Source organism: Penicillium chermesinum (assembly GCF_028974085.1).
Source record: "Penicillium chermesinum strain IBT 19713 chromosome Unknown utg000002l:1.0-5270490.0:1.0-5274688.0, whole genome shotgun sequence".
Lineage (NCBI taxonomy): Eukaryota > Fungi > Ascomycota > Eurotiomycetes > Eurotiales > Aspergillaceae > Penicillium > Penicillium chermesinum.
The window spans coordinates 1,742,185-1,757,554 of NW_026695312.1; the positions used below are offsets into that span (position 1 = coordinate 1,742,185).

General features: G+C 50.6%; 6 protein-coding genes across 6 annotated transcripts; 4 read left to right on the top strand and 2 right to left on the bottom strand.

Annotated features, from left to right (window-relative positions):
• Positions 1 to 318: 318 nt before the first annotated feature.
• Positions 319 to 1,806, top strand: N7468_001466 (uncharacterized protein; the record flags this gene model as incomplete). The annotated part of the gene is made up of 2 exons (XM_058470763.1): positions 319 to 650; positions 765 to 1,806. The coding sequence occupies 2 exons, from the start codon at positions 319 to 321 to the stop codon at positions 1,804 to 1,806; spliced, it is 1,374 nt and encodes a 457-aa protein (XP_058333904.1).
• Positions 1,807 to 2,213: 407 nt separating this feature from the next.
• Positions 2,214 to 3,404, bottom strand: N7468_001467 (urease accessory protein UreD; the record flags this gene model as incomplete). Its single annotated transcript, XM_058470764.1, has 1 exon — positions 2,214 to 3,404. The coding sequence occupies one exon, from the start codon at positions 3,402 to 3,404 to the stop codon at positions 2,214 to 2,216; it is 1,191 nt and encodes a 396-aa protein (XP_058333905.1).
• Positions 3,405 to 3,705: 301 nt separating this feature from the next.
• Positions 3,706 to 4,008, top strand: N7468_001468 (uncharacterized protein; the record flags this gene model as incomplete). The annotated part of the gene is made up of 1 exon (XM_058470765.1): positions 3,706 to 4,008. The coding sequence occupies one exon, from the start codon at positions 3,706 to 3,708 to the stop codon at positions 4,006 to 4,008; it is 303 nt and encodes a 100-aa protein (XP_058333906.1).
• Positions 4,009 to 6,064: 2,056 nt separating this feature from the next.
• N7468_001469 (cohesin subunit IRR1) lies at positions 6,065 to 9,659 on the top strand (the record flags this gene model as incomplete). Its single annotated transcript, XM_058470766.1, has 2 exons — positions 6,065 to 6,494; positions 6,568 to 9,659. 2 exons carry the CDS (start codon positions 6,065 to 6,067, stop codon positions 9,657 to 9,659), a joined length of 3,522 nt encoding a protein of 1,173 aa, XP_058333907.1.
• Positions 9,660 to 10,547: 888 nt separating this feature from the next.
• N7468_001470 (karyopherin alpha) lies at positions 10,548 to 12,546 on the bottom strand (the record flags this gene model as incomplete). Its single annotated transcript, XM_058470767.1, has 2 exons — positions 10,548 to 12,029; positions 12,307 to 12,546. 2 exons carry the CDS (start codon positions 12,544 to 12,546, stop codon positions 10,548 to 10,550), a joined length of 1,722 nt encoding a protein of 573 aa, XP_058333908.1.
• Positions 12,547 to 13,017: 471 nt separating this feature from the next.
• Positions 13,018 to 15,033, top strand: N7468_001471 (uncharacterized protein; the record flags this gene model as incomplete). Its single annotated transcript, XM_058470768.1, has 4 exons — positions 13,018 to 13,278; positions 13,339 to 14,245; positions 14,300 to 14,672; positions 14,745 to 15,033. 4 exons carry the CDS (start codon positions 13,018 to 13,020, stop codon positions 15,031 to 15,033), a joined length of 1,830 nt encoding a protein of 609 aa, XP_058333909.1.
• Between the last annotated feature and the right edge of the window lie 337 nt (positions 15,034 to 15,370).

Here is a 15,370-nt window from a genome sequence, read left to right on the forward strand (position 1 = left end):
CCTCGAGTCTATCAGAGTAGCGGGCCAATGTGCTTGATCGTGACCCGTAGTGTGTGAGCCAGTTAGTTCGTACCGCAAGTGGTTGTCAGCTCCACCTTGTCTCCCGAGGTCCGCCCAATCATTTGCGTCACATTCACAACATGGCCGGAACGTCTGGTCCACGCAACGAGCCGCGCGGCCAAGATTGGTTGTTGCCTTAAACCATTAATCCTTTTGGATGTCGAATCAGTCGCAGGGTCGCTATTTTAATATAATATATCAACCCCTCCCCGATAAAGTACCCTCATCTGGCACCCCGCTCCTTCCACTCGCGCTGTGATGCGGTCCTCATACCGGGCTCAGGATTTACAAACTCCTGACACCTCCGAATGTCTTCTCGAGGTTCCCTATGAAGCCTACACGGACTCGCCAGAGCTCAACGGCGCTCAGCAGTTCGCAGCCCCAGCTGAGGTTATTCCCGCCCGAGTGGGGTCCATTGCCAAATGGCGGCAGTTCGCCGGCTGGATTCCTTCGTTCTCACCGCGCCGTGACGGGGACGAGGACGACAGTCTGCCTTTACTATCGGGGGATCCGTCCCGCAAGAAACGTGCCTGTCGCTCTCGATATCTGCAGCACTTGCGGCGTACGCTCCTGTTTCTCTTCATCATGCTGTGAGTGCAAGCTCCTGTCGATCCGGTCGAGCTCCAGAATGGATAGGCAACCACAATTCAACACAATTCCTCTCAACAGCCCACACTAACATGGATCCTCTCAATTCGAAACAGTGGAATCATTCAATTTGTCTCCCTCGCCTACGGCATCACCCTTTCCTTCTTCCCAGACGAGTATGACCTTGCAGCACGCCACTGGATGCACGCCGGCACAAGCAACAACGACACAAGACATTGGCCCACAGACGTCTCCCGCGATATCGTCCCCGTAGGCTGCCACTCACACAATGACTACTGGCGCCGAGTTCCGCTCTTCTCAGCCCTGCAGGCAGGCTGCATCGGCGTGGAAGCCGACGTATGGCTCTTCGACGACGAGCTCTACGTCGGCCACACAACGAGCTCGCTGACCAAGCGGCGTACCCTGCGCTCTCTCTACGTCGATCCGCTCGTTCAGATTCTCGAGCGCCAGAACCCTGTTACTCCGTTCCAGCGCGTCATGGGCCGCCCGCCGCACGGCGTCTGGGACACGGATCCCGACCAGACCCTCGTCCTGCTGATCGACTTCAAGACCGACGGCGCGACGACCTGGCCTGCTGTCGTGAAGCATCTTGCACCGCTGCGCGAGCGCGGGTTTTTGACGTACTTTGACGGGCAGGAGCTGGTGCCGGGCCCGGTGACTGTTGTCGGCACGGGGAATACGCCGTTTGACCTGGTGACGGCGAACTCGACGTACCGGGATATTTTCTTCGACGCGCCGCTGGACAAGCTTGTAGAGGCTGGGGGCCCTGACTTCATTGTTGGGCATGGAGGTGATAGTGGGCAAGGGATGACGGGGATGGGTGATACCATCACGGCGAATATGTTCAATCTTTCGAATAGTTACTATGCGTCTGTTTCCTTCCAGAAGGCGATTGGGTTTCCTTGGCCCTTTCATTTTACGATGGATCAGATCGAGGCCATTCGGACCCAGGTGCGTGTTGCGCATAGTCATGGTCTGAAGGTGCGTTATTGGGGTATCCCCAGCTGGCCGCGCAGTCTGCGGAATCATATATGGCGGATTCTGGCTCAGGAAGGTGTGGATCTGTTGAATGTGGATGATTTGATTGAGGCAACTAGAGGCGCCTGGAAGATCAAGATCTTGGATTGGTGGTGGTGAAATATGATCATGACAGCGGATGAGTGATGATCGGGACTTTTCGTTTGGCGTCTATGCTTGAAGTATTGGGAATATTTATGATACCTTTTCTTTTGTCTAGATAGACTACATTGCTGTCATTTTGATTGGAGACAGCATTCCACAAATACCATTTTGGACAGTCGGTACATTTTGTGAATGAGATGCAATATGCAATGATGGAAGAAAGTAGTTCCATATATGTTCGTGTCCTCCGCGTCAAGTTATCAACATGTCCCGGTACAGAAAGAGCTTCAAATAGGATGCCAATAGAACAAAGACTAAGGACTGATTAGGCCCTATAGATATGGAACCCACATGAGGCTCGCGGGGTATCATCGATTCTGAATGGCCGTTGGCCTAGGGGGGTCATGACTTTCATCAAATGCTTAAAGACAGAAGAGGGCCTCTTCACCAAATTCACGCGCGACACTCCCCTCTTCTCGAAGGAGACCGCCGAGCCAGTGCTTGGCTGTTTCGAAGTCCTTGGCGCCGAACTTGACTAACACAAAGCCTGCCCGCACACGAGCCGCAGTCCAAGTCACATCACCCACCGTACTAAGCGCAGGTTCAGGTGCAGACGAGGACGTAGAGGACCAATTCCGGCTGCCAATACGCGGCTGTGAGGTAAATTGGTGCATAAAATAGGCACCGAGGCTATCAAAAACAGGACCAGATAGAATAAGCGTGCCTACGACTCCATGCGGGCGTGTTCGTTCTTGAATGACGTTCAATGGCACCAAACCTGCCTGCTGTGGAGGTGTGTTGGTATGAAGGGAGTGACTTTTGAGCTCGGCTTCCTCGCTGGCTTCCAGACTCTCATTCTCGGAGTCCGAACCCAGATCTTCGCTCTCGTCATCCAAGATAACTGAGTCACGCAGTAAAAGCCGGCTTTTGCCAGTCTTGTCATCCATTGCCCAGACTTCGTTGCGGCCTTTCCAGAAATGGAAGTTCCAATTCTCACCGCGCGACGTACGACCTTGAGTTACCCAGTCCAGCACACACAAGCTGCTTCGCTGATTGCCTTTTGCGGCTGCATCGACAGTAAATGTCTGCAATTGAGCGTAGCGGCTGTTTTTGTATGGGACGGATGGGTCTGGTAAGTAGCAGAGAGCAGCTTCCCGCCCAATGCGCACATCTAATGACTGCTGGCTCATATCTGATAGGTGGTCATTGGCAGGCATTTTCTTTCGGTGTCCTTTGATGACACTGACACCGGAGTCGCTGTTCGGCTCTGTTTTGAAGATCTTGGTGCTCCCTTGCGGAGTCGTCACCACCATTCTTGTCTTTGGATCCAGCTTGATCGAGACCTCGATATGGTCTCCGGGTAGCAGGCCGCCGCCATACGTGAGAAGATAGAGATGGATTGGCCTTGATGGACAAGAATCTGATAGTGCATCTGGCTCAGGGGTAGGGACGAAGCCTGGTGCCCGCGGGACCAGCTTCAATGGGTATTTGTAGGTAAGGGTTGTGAGGGTAGGATTATTGGGCGGAAGTAAAGAGAGGACGACGTTGCCTTGACCCGGCTTCGCTATGGAAGACTCAAAGGGTGAACGTATGGGCATTGCAGGTTGACGCATGATGAAAATATGAGGATCAAAACCGATATAATTTGGAGGAGCGGGGAATAGATCAGTCTTTATGTCCAGGCGAAGGGGCGAGAATGGGACCAAAAGCGCATGAAACGCAAATCAGCAAGGTCTCAGGGTAGTGCAGGGACAGGCTGCAGCATGATGTTTCGTCTCTGCTCGTTTCTGAAGAGAATGAAGGAACTGATTTGAGTTTTTTTTACCCCGGAATCTCGGGGATGGGACTGGACTGGGTATAGCAATTTCAGACGGGGCGATGATGGCATTTCTTAGTCAATGGCGCGCATCCACAATGAGGAATGGGGCCTGTAACCATGGACTATGTGTCAAGCGGGGACTCTCCCTGACTTCATGGTGCATCAATTTCTCTTGGCTCTGTATGACCGGCCCTACGATGGCATCGTGGGGCGAGTCGAGCGATTTCTATGACACACCGTGTCTCCACCGCGTCGGCCCTGAGCCCCCACGTGATGTGGGTGTCTTCGATCCCGTGATGGCCTCCTGTTGCGGTAAAGCGTTGCGGCCTTGGAGATTCGGGGCTGATACCACCGGACTGCATTTCGCCCTTGTTCAGCTTGGTGTGGTCGTCAGATGACCGTGCCCCGACGTTAAGACAAAGAAGGTTATGCGGTAACAGGTTATACAGATGTACCAAAAAGTCCCCAGGTCAGTGCTTAGGGTACCATGAGATGCACGTCTGGGGAGACCGTGTCTAGACCTGATGAGCAGTCGGATCTGCTAGGTCCTGCCGAGGTCCAATTCCCAATCCCAAAAATGGGGGGATCGATCTTCAAAAAGCCCGTAAGAAATATGGGACCATAATAAATTGGTCGTTTTCTGTGATGGACGAGGGCACTTATATCAGCTACCCGCTCGCCTCGATCACTGGGCAGGTCTGTTGATGGTATGCTGATATGCAAGTAATACAAGTACGCAGTAGAGCCTCCAGTGCAGGTGGCTCCGTATTTTGGTCTGCTTCTATTCATTACTGGCAAACCCAGCTGGGGAATGGGATCGAAAGAAAAGGACACACTGTATTGGCAAGTCTCCTGTCAATAGTGTTTTCCAATCTCCAAGTACGCTTGGCGAATCTAGAGATGTTAAGAAAATCTGCCTAGGCGCTTTCAATGCTTTCCAATACCTCCATTGAGATTAAGGCCCCTGAAAGTCCTCATATAAGGCCGTTCTGCTGGAATATTGCTACTTGGATCGCACTATCGAGAGACAGCCAATGGTGGCATCTTTGCCAGACTACAGGTAAGTCAGCAAGTAAAGTCGCCAATACATGGTCGCCGAGTTCCGTGTTGTAGCAAGTGTGGACGGGTTGAATGGGCCTCTGACCAAATCTCGGTTCGAAGTATAGTATTTTCATTTCAAGTAGGAGGCTAAATCTGACAAAGTATGCTTTCGTAGATTAACCCGTGGAGATCGACTACTCCTAATCATCTCTGGTTCAATCCATTCGCGGTACAATGCTCTTTCACCAATGGAGCCGACTTGGTCCTAGTCGGCAGCTTTTGCTATGTTGTCGAGGGCGGAAACCAGGATATGATCACGAAGCTGTCTTATGATCCATTCTAAAGCTCACCGTGCCAGGCCAGACGTTCAAGCAGTTGCTCATACCCGCAGCACCTATGAAAGTGATAGATTCCGTGCAGATTCCCCGGTTTCCAATGTTATGGAGTCGGGTAATGTGTTATGAGAATGGGCGTAGATTCCTTGTACTGAAGAGTAAGGTCCAACTCAGGCCAGGGACCAAGAAGGACAGCGAAGGACTATAACGATATTAAGGATTCTTTTCAGTCCTACATCCACAGACTTCAATCAAGATGTTTACCCATGAAGGCTTCAGCTTCAGATATCATTTACGCATGATCCAATGACGAAATAATTAGGGCCACTTGAAACCTTGAAGAATACGTTATTAATGAAAAGACCCGTTGGCTGAGAGTCATTGTGGTAGTTGTGCGTGATCAGTTCACATAAAGACCTAACATGTCTCTGAAGAGAATAGAAAACCGTAAGGTCGTATTGAAGCCTTTCAACTTCTTTACTTTGGTAATTAATGCGCTTCATATAGTTTCCGTCTACCTCCAGATAGAAGGGGACGGGTCGCAGCGAGGAGCACCAATTGGAGAGACGACAAACAGATAGCGGACATTATATTTACAATTATTTCATGGCCTATCTTTTACCGATACTCTCAAGCATAAATGTGATAATGCGTACTTAGGCGAGACTCAAACCTGCGGACTGCTATGTACTGGGCCGTATCAGGCACCAAGGCTGCAAACCCGCCTCAGGCACCACGTCGCGTCTCCTTTACGACTCGTGAGTCCTCTATCCCCCACTCTCCGCCTTGGGCTCCTTCAATTTCCCACTGATCACTTGAACACTCGCCGAGTGTACGTGTGCGATTATTTGGGACGCGCTAATCTCTCTCACTGGAACAGCCTACGCGCACTTTTTCTCTTGTGCCTTTTCGCTCAAACCCGTCCGCTGCCGTCGCACGGCGCGTTCCACGGAGCGCGTGTCGACTTGACGTGGGCGCCCCGTTTCTCCAATCACCTATCTCTTTTCACGGCCTGAACCGACCCAAGCTAGGGTCTTTAGAATCTTCCCAGAGCGACAATTTCTCATCTATCATCGCCATGGAAGTCGATAACCCCAACACCCCATCTACTCCGGCTGAGGACAGACGCAAGTCTGGCAGAGCAACGCGACGCCCTGAAGTCTTCTCCCAGACTAATTACTCGGCGGCTACAGGCGAAAAGCGCAAACGTGGCGATGTGCTTGATGGCGGCGATGAGTCTGACTCATCCGAGTCTGAAAGTGACGATGATGAGGAGGATGCCGACGAAGAAGAGCTTCGAGAAAAACGACGCGCGGCGCGCAAGGCCGGACCAAAGAAAGCAGGATCCAATAAAAGATCACATGCATCGAAGAAACCCAAAGTCGCCGGAAACGGAGTCAGAAAACAACTGGCCTTTCGGCCTGCTCTCAATGGCAGACTACCTACCTCGCGTCCCCGAAAGCCCAAGGTGCGGCCGAGCCTCGCACAGGGCGAAAGGGGCTTATATGGTGAGTCCTTTTTATTGCACATAGCCATTCCTTTCTTCTTTTCGTTATTTTCTTCATTCTGACCGATTGTTAGCGGATGTCTTTGGGAAAAGTAACAACGCCGATTCTGCTGCTGCGCAATGGTTGAATCTGTACCAAAAAGACAGCAGCCAAGCCCTGAGGGATTTCGTCAACTTTATGCTTCGATGCGCAGGCTCGGACTTAGAAATAAGCTCCGAGGAGGTGGAAGATGTGGACCACGCCCCTGAAAAGATGGGGGATTTGCAGACCATGTACCACGAACAAGGAATTACCGAATATCCTCTCATCTCCCGTGCAAAGAAATATCGGTCATTCCAGCCCATGCTTGAGGAATTCGCTGTATCCCTCGTTCAGACTTTTCACCATTCATCGGTCCTTTACACCGATGAAGCTCTATTCGAGAATATTCAAATCTGGCTGTCTTGTATGTCAACATCGAACTGTCGTCCTTTCCGACATACAGCAACAGTCGTCGCTCTGTCAATCATGAATGCTCTTTGTGATATTGCGCGGGAGGTTACGACGACTGTGTCGACTTCTCGAAAGCAGCTCGAAAGCGAGAAGAAAAAGAAGTCCGTCAATAAGGGCCGAGTGGAGGCAATCCAGACTGCCATTTCGGAGGGTGAAAAGAAGGTTGAACAGCTTGATGAGCATCTTCAAGATGGCATTGATACTGTCTTTGTCCATCGCTACCGTGATGTCGATGGAACGATTCGTGCAGAGTGTATGGCTGCTCTTGGTAGATGGATCCGCTCATATCGGGAGATCTTCTTTGAAGGACAATATCTACGATATATTGGGTGGACCCTTGCCGATACTGTTGCAAACACTCGTTTGGCTGCTTTATCGCAGCTGCTACCTCTCTACGAGAACAAGGATAACGTCGGCGTTCTCTCCTCATTTACGGAGCGTTTTCGCCAGCGTATTGTCGAAATTGCTACTCAAGATGCCGATATCGCCGTTCGCGTGACGGCCATCGAGCTATTGATTCATCTCCGAGAGGGTGGGTTACTGGAGCCTGGCGATGTTGACGCTGTTGGGCAGCTTATCCTTGACGTGGATCCCCGAATTCGGACAACCGCGGGTCGGTTCTTCGCAGCGAATGTCGAAGATGCATTTGAATCCCTGACAGAGGAAGTTTCGGATGATCTCACCGAGATTTTTGCTGATGACGACGAAGATGATTTTGAGTCTCCCAAGCGCTCATGGATCAAATTCAAGTGCCTTGCCGACATCCTTAATGCTTATGACGATCAGGGAAATGAGCAGTCGGAGTCTACAGCAACCACCCGGGGCGTGCTCTCGGGAGCACCTGCGGATTCACGGTTCGTTCTGGCGACCGAAGCCATCTATCCTCATATGGAAGAACTTTCTCAATGGCAGTCTCTAGCTGGTTATCTCCTGTACGATCATTCTTCAATCACCGATGAGCCCTCTGAAGATGACACGACGGGCGTCATACGGAATTTGTACAAGATGCAAGAAGGCCAAGAGTCGATTCTTTTGGAAGTGCTCTGCGCATCCGTCAAGCTCCGAGTTCTTGATGTCGCAAAATCTGATATCGACAAACGAGGACGTAAGGTCAAGGCGTTGACTGCCAAGATTCCTGAGCTTCAGGAAGAGATTTCCCATGGACTCGCCCAGATAATCCCACAACTTCTGAACAAGTATGGATCTTCGCCCGAGGCCGCATCTGCCGTCCTGCGATTAGAGCACTTGGTGGATCTCGAATCGATCCAAGATTTGCAAAAGGATGCTACAGCTTATTCATCTTTACTGAGTGACATCAACAAGCAGTTCCTTACTCATTCGGACCAAGATGTCTTGGCTGAAGCCAGTGTGGCATTCCTGCATGCTAAAAGCTCCGAGGAAATGCGTGAAGCGCTCGAAGGCAAGGTTCAAGAATTGTGGGACGACCTTGTAGCAGCCCTTGGAGCCTTCTCTCGCAAGAAGGAAGTTCAAAATGGTGCTTCAATCTCAGAACCCACTCTCACTGATTTAACTAACACCGTGACTCGAATCGCCAATCTTGCTGGCATCACAGACTGTACAACCGTTTTGGAGAAAGCGCCTTCCTCGCGTTCAAAGAACAAGAAGGAGCAACAAGAGGCTCCCTTCAACACTCTTATTCATCTCGTTAAACGTGGTCTTCTGCCAGAGGAGGATGACGAGGACGTTGCCAGAGTAGAAACAGAGCTTGTCGGGAACAGTATTCGCACCCTGCTCTTCTACTTCATGTGGAAAGTCCAAGCTTTATCATCTTCCTTAGCAAGTGGAAAGGCTTCTTTCAACAGCTCGTACTTCGAAGCTCTCACCAAAAGTCGCGAGACATTTACATCTGTTCTTCTGGAGGTCATGGACGCACGATCCGGTCTTGATGATCTGCGGTTCGTCGCTACATCTACCTACCTAGATCTCCAGACCCTCTTCAGCACCCTCCGCAACGCAGGACAAGGCGTAGGCAATGACGAAGACATCATCTTCCAAACACAAGGCCTCGTCCACGAAGTCCCACAAGACGCTCAAGCCCTCGTCTCCAAGATTCACAACATTGCCGAACGCATCTTCGCCAAGAAATCCGGCCGCAAACTCGAGCCGGCAGAAGACGACGCCCCTGCCTCTGAAGACGAGGATGATGAGGAGGATGAAGATGAAGGAGACGAGGCCGTGATCAACGAGCGTCTTCGCTCCAGCATGGTGGCTGAGCAGCGCTTGTGCGAACTGACAGGTAAACTCGTCCTTGCCATCATTGGCCGCGTCATCGACGCATCTGGCTCCAAACGCGGCAGCTTGAAGAAGCGTCTTCTTCGCAACAAAAGTGTCCTTGGCCAGAACTATCGCGAAGTCCTTTCGTACATGGAAGAGAGAAAGCCTCGTACTGCACCCCGTAACAAGGGCAAGCCGCCTGCTAAGCCAGCTGAAGATCAAGCGCCTACTTCGGGCGGTAAGGACTTCAAGTCTGCGGAGCGTATTGCCGACGACGATGGAGAGAGCGAGCGTGGTGAGCCCGTGGAAGAAGATGAGGACGAAGACTTGCGTGCTCGAGAGCTTGTGGAGGAGGAGGGTGTTGACCAAGATGTCGAAAATGACGAGTTGAACAACGGGACACCTGAACCAGATGAGGACGATGTCATGGGTGACTGAACCATTACCCGTCGAACCTTTTAAAGAATTTCACGATCTGAGCTGTTTGATTATGGCGTTCGCTTCTTTTGAATTCTTTCTCCCCAGTGTTTAAATTATTTCTTTTTTCTCCCTGAATCTTTCCGGGTGGATAAGGATAGTCAAAGGTACTCTAGCTTTGTATGCTGTAAATTCTCTTTTCCTGATCATACTCGTGCTGGATCTTCATTAGCTGTGAAATACATTTTCTAAGCTTCGAATACCAATCGAAGATTTCTCCTTGACATTACGACTATTCGAACCAGGAGACACTTGTACCCTCCCTATGTAATATGGCTTAGACCTTACATGCTACGATGTACTGAAAGATGAAGATTAGAACAAGTCAAAATTGGCATTTTTTTCCCTGGCAAACTGCGATGAGTACGAGAAGTTTTAACGCAATTGACGACTGTGATCAGGAAGGTAGGGCTGTTTTGACTATTTGAGGTGTTGCGAAGTGTCATGGGCATATCATTGCAAGCAATAACTTGGCTCAAGGCAAAACACAAGCAGCTGCGTCCCTGTTGCTAGGGAACGAGCGTGTTTTCCTGGAGAGGTACTCGGCGAGAAATACCAGAGGGTGGGTAACATTAACATAAAATTGAGAAAAACGAAACCGATCCTGCAAAGAAATAATACGCCTGTGTATGAGGATGCTAAGAAGGGGTAGTGGGGTGGGGTTACATGACGGTGAATCTTGTTTATCGTAAATCAAAAGGGGAATGGGAAGTTGAAACAAAAAACAGAGGGTATGGGCCCGTGGGTTAGAAATCCCCAAGGTGGGAAGGGGAATATGGAAACAGAGCAAATCCAAGTACCCGAGTGTGAGCAAGTGGAGGGAGAGAAGTGTGTGAAAAAACCAGCTCTCTACATGTCCATGGATTCACCACCGCCGTTCGCGAAGTTGAAACCGCCGGCAGGTTGCTGCTGGCCGGTACCAAGAGCGAAACCGGTCTGGGTCTGCTGGGGGGCCAACTCATCGATGTCACCGGCAGCCTCATCCTCATCAGAGAAGTACTTCTCGATGATGTTATAGGCCTTCATGTAGATCTCCTCGTTGGCATTGTTCTGGCAATCGTGAATCTTCTCCATGCCACCAGCCTCCTCGATGAACAGGGCATAGCGGTTGACACGAGTCTCACCCTGTCCAGCCTCCTTGTCCATCTCGCCAACCTTCAGGATATTCTCAAGACCGTCCAAGGCGACTTGAATGATCTTGTTGTCGGGGCAGGCCAGAAGGTCACAGAGGGGCTTAATGCAGCCTTGAGAGACAAGGTAGCGGATCTGGTCGGGCTTCTGCAGACCACCGGATGTAGCGTTAGAGATAGCCCAGCAAGCCTCCTTGCGGGTCTTGAAGTCCCCGTTAGCAAGAAGAGAGATCAGAGGAGGAATAATGCCAGCATCGATAACAGACTGGATCTGGCTCGAGTTTCCAGCTGTGATGTTAGAGATAGTCCAGCAAGCTTCCTTGCGAATTCCATCCTTGGTGGAGCTCAGAAGAGACAGGAGAGCGGGCAGAGATCCGCAGTTAATGATGACCTGGGTTTGGACATCGTCACCAGTAACAATGTTGCCGACGGAGCGAAGAGCCGGGGTCTGGACAGAGGTGGAAGCATGCATAAGGAGCTCGACCAGACGGCGGGGAATACCGGCCTCGATGACAGCCTGGATCTTGTCATTGGAGCCGTCGGAAAGATATGAGATAGCCCAGCAGGCATCACTGAGAGGTGGGTTAGTACGAACGTCAGGACCACCAGGAGGTACGGTTTCAACGTACATTAAGACTTCATCATCAAGCATGTAGATCAGCTTGGAAAGGACCGGGAGGGCAGGGGCAATGGTGTTCCAGTCGGGCTGGGGGGTCTTGCCACGGCAAAAGTTGCTCAGAGTCCAGGTAGCATTGCGGAGCATGCTCAGCTTGCGGCCATCGTTGATCAAGTTCAGAAGAGGTCGGAGGGCACCCGCTCCGAGGACGAAATCTCGGCAGGTGGGGCTGTCACCGGCAATGTTACCAAGGGCCCAAACAGCCTGCTCGCGAACATCGGGCTCAGGGCTACCCAGAAGCTCAACAAAGATGGGCACAGCGCCAGCTTCGATGACAACCTGGGTCTGCTGAGCAGAACCGGAGGCAATGTTGGTCAGGGCCCATGCAGACTCGAATTGAACCAGGGTGTGGGGCGAGCGAAGGAATTCAACAAAGCGGCTGACGACTCCGGTTTCGATAACACGCTCAATAGGGGGGTTGCGCTCCTTGGACAAAAGTTTGCGGAACTTGGTAGTAGCCTGGATTTGCTCTTCAACCTGGTCGGAGAATACACCCTTTACCATTTGAGGGAGTTCGACATTGAGCTAGGAAACCCATCCAGTCAGCGTTCAGCTCTTTTTATTTTATTTTTTTTTTTCAGGCGCTGTGATCGCGTGGGGTCATGGTGGAGGGGCTCGGCCCCATGGCAACGGGCGGTGAAAAATTTCCATGTTGATGAACGCATCATAAAAACAAAGGGTGGCCAAATGAACATGAACGCCGGAAAAGAGACGGCAATCATGCTCCTCAATGACGCAAAATAGACACAAGCAGAACAACGGAATGGTAGGGAGCAAAAGGTTAGACCATAGAATAACGTACCTCTGATTCAATTTGGCCTGCTTCATCATCAGATTCATCGGCAGCCGAAGCTGCATCGCCAACTCCAATGCCACCATCACGAGTCTGGATACCACGTCGTTTGGCAAGGTTGTCATCACGCTTCTGCTTTCGAATCTCGACCTGTTGTTCCTCACGACGACGGCGGAGCTCGTCAGGCTTGAACTGGTTTCTAGCCTTGAACTGAGTTCGGCGGTGCTCTGGGATGTAACGTTCCGCCATGGCTACGGAAAATATGTGCGCCGCGATAGTTCAGGAAAGGTGAGAACGAGGAGGTGGTGGTGGTGGAAGAGAAAGGCGCGCTGTTCAGAAGAAAAGGAAGGAGATGTGGGGGGGTAAAGCGGAAGGCAAAGGATTCGTGTGTGATTAAGGAGGGGAGTGATCATGTGACCTGCCCCAATATTGACTACCGCCCCGACGTTTGTATAGTTGCTCTTTTTTCAATGTGTACAAAGGCCTTTGGTGTACCTAAGGGAAATGGTCTGCATAGCCTGCATTGACCCCTGAATTATACTATGATCTGGTGGACCTGTGGTGTCATTCTGTACTGATCATGGCTCTTTGAGCGAGCAGCAATCCTCGCGTCTTTGTTGCTATTATTGCCTCCGATATTCGAGGAGTTTCCTGTCGGCGACCGGGAGACTACCGTTACGGCGTTTTGATACGCAAGATCACCAGAAGTGCCTGCCCACCATGCCTGTGCCCGAACTAATGGATGTTGCCACTGCGCTGAGGGCGAAGCACAAGTCCATCAGTGTGGTGGGTCTTGTAGTCGACCATCTACCCCCAATGCATACTAGAGGATCTTCAATATGTGTCACCTTCACAATCAAAGACTCTCACTGGGATACCCCATCATGGGCTGATGGACTCAAGATCAAATACTTCCATGATGATGAGAGTGCGGTTCCACCCATTCAACGCAACGACGTGATTCTTCTTCAGAACTTGATGGCAAGCTTTACCCCCATAACAATAATCGAGCTATAGAAGATCTAATGCTCCTCATTACAGGTCAAGCCGTACAAGGACGAGACAATAGGGGTCGCGTACAACAGGAACACAGTTCCATGGGCCATTTTTCGATCAGATCCAAATCCCAGCGCGCCTTCGGGTTTCATATCAGGGCCTATCCCTATCAACCCTACCTATGCGGAGAAGAGAGCAGCTTCATTGATTCTGACTAACGCGGAAGCCTATTTACATCAATCAGGAGGCGCGTCAGCATCATATGCTGCTTTACCTTCACAGACACCACGATCCCAGGTAGTGCAAGCCTCTGTAGGCCCGAGAAAATCCCATCTCCCATTTACGCTTGTCAAAGATGCCATAATAGGCACCTTTGGTCAATTCATTGGACAGGTCATCAAAGATAACGATTTTGATTCTGAGAGAGTAACACTCTGGATGACCGACTACACATCCCATGAATCACTTACAGACTATACCAAGGAGGAGATCGGAGGACAGGAAGGAGATCCCCATGGATATTTGACCCCCAAGTATGCCAAAAAGTGGCCAGGACCTTGGGGCAAAATGACAGTCCCAGTGACCCTGTGGGAGCCACATGCATCCTGGGCTCGGCAAAATGTCAAGCCAGGCAATATTATTCTTCTTACATATGTGCGACCCAAGGATAACGGCTATGGTGGGATGGAATTTGCTGTCTCCACGGACAAGAAGTTCCCCGACAAGATCCATGTCCAATTAACATCTCCCGACTATGATGAACGGGCTCGAGAGCTCATTCAACGGCGGAAGGAATACTGGAAAGTCCATGGCATCCCCAAAGATGAGGACAAAGAGGCGGGGAATCTTACAAAGAAGAAGAAAACTGCCGGGAAAAAGAAGAATGAGAAGATAGAAGAAGGGCAGCCAAGGCTGCCTACGACCTCTTCCAAGATGAAGCTGAACCCGAACGGTAAGCAGCCAGGACAGTGCACCACGTCCAGTAAGCTAAATGAAGAATATACAGTTAGATACCCTAATAACGGCATTCCTGTCCGCTCTCTGGAGTCCATTTTGTCTGCTGATACACATATTAATACTCCTCCGGGCGGGATCACCTACAAACTCCCATTCCAAAATGTTTCTTATCTCACGCAAGCCCGCGTGGTTGATTATTTCCCTCCAAAGTTGGAAGACTTTGCGGTAAAAGTACCTAACAAATCCATGTTCTCTAGCGATCACATGGACATTGATGGCTCTCATACCTCGTGGGAATGGCGTTTCTGTCTCCTCCTTGAAGGAACAGACCCCATATTGAATAAAAAGCAGCACCGTCCGCAGATGAAGGTCTTCGTCTCTGGACCAGACGGAGAGCATCTACTTGATCTCAATCCTACCGAGTAAGTTGTTCATATTGCGGTTTGCCGCTCATTTGCCGAGGCTTACACTAACTGCGCGCTTTATGATAATAGCCTTCGTAGTAATGAAGGCTGTCTAGACGAGTTGCGTGAGAAGCTCTTCATTCTTTGGGGCGATTTGGAAGAGTGCAAACTCGCTGCAGCCTCTTCCCGGAATTTGCCGGCCGCGCATAAAAAACCATCCTCTACACCTTTCATCTGCTGCGTCAAAGAGTACGGTATTCCTTGTACTCATTTGAGGAATTCAAATGCCATGGTTCTCGATGAAGGAATATGTGGCCAGGGAGATTGCCTGGGCTGGGAGAGACGATTTGCCATTTCTGGGACCTCAATCAAGAGCTAACCGTGACCTTCTACGAATTACAATGGATGAATGATATCCGCAAAGCACATCAGGCTTTGCGACGGGTTTTGAATATTCTTTACTTAATGGTTATCAGTACATTACTCGGAGCAATATGCACAAGTTTCACATGGATGTCCCTGGCTATCGACCCATTCATAAAATAAAAACCGACACCTGCCTTGCCGAGAACTTGGATAACTTAGGTCATGTTCAAGCACATTCTATGCGCCACCATGATTCAGATCCGAGAAGATCCCGGTCCTCGTGGTAATGTTCAGTGAGTTTCAATAACCCCGAATTGTGACCCCAGCCTGACCCGAAACCCCAGGAGAAT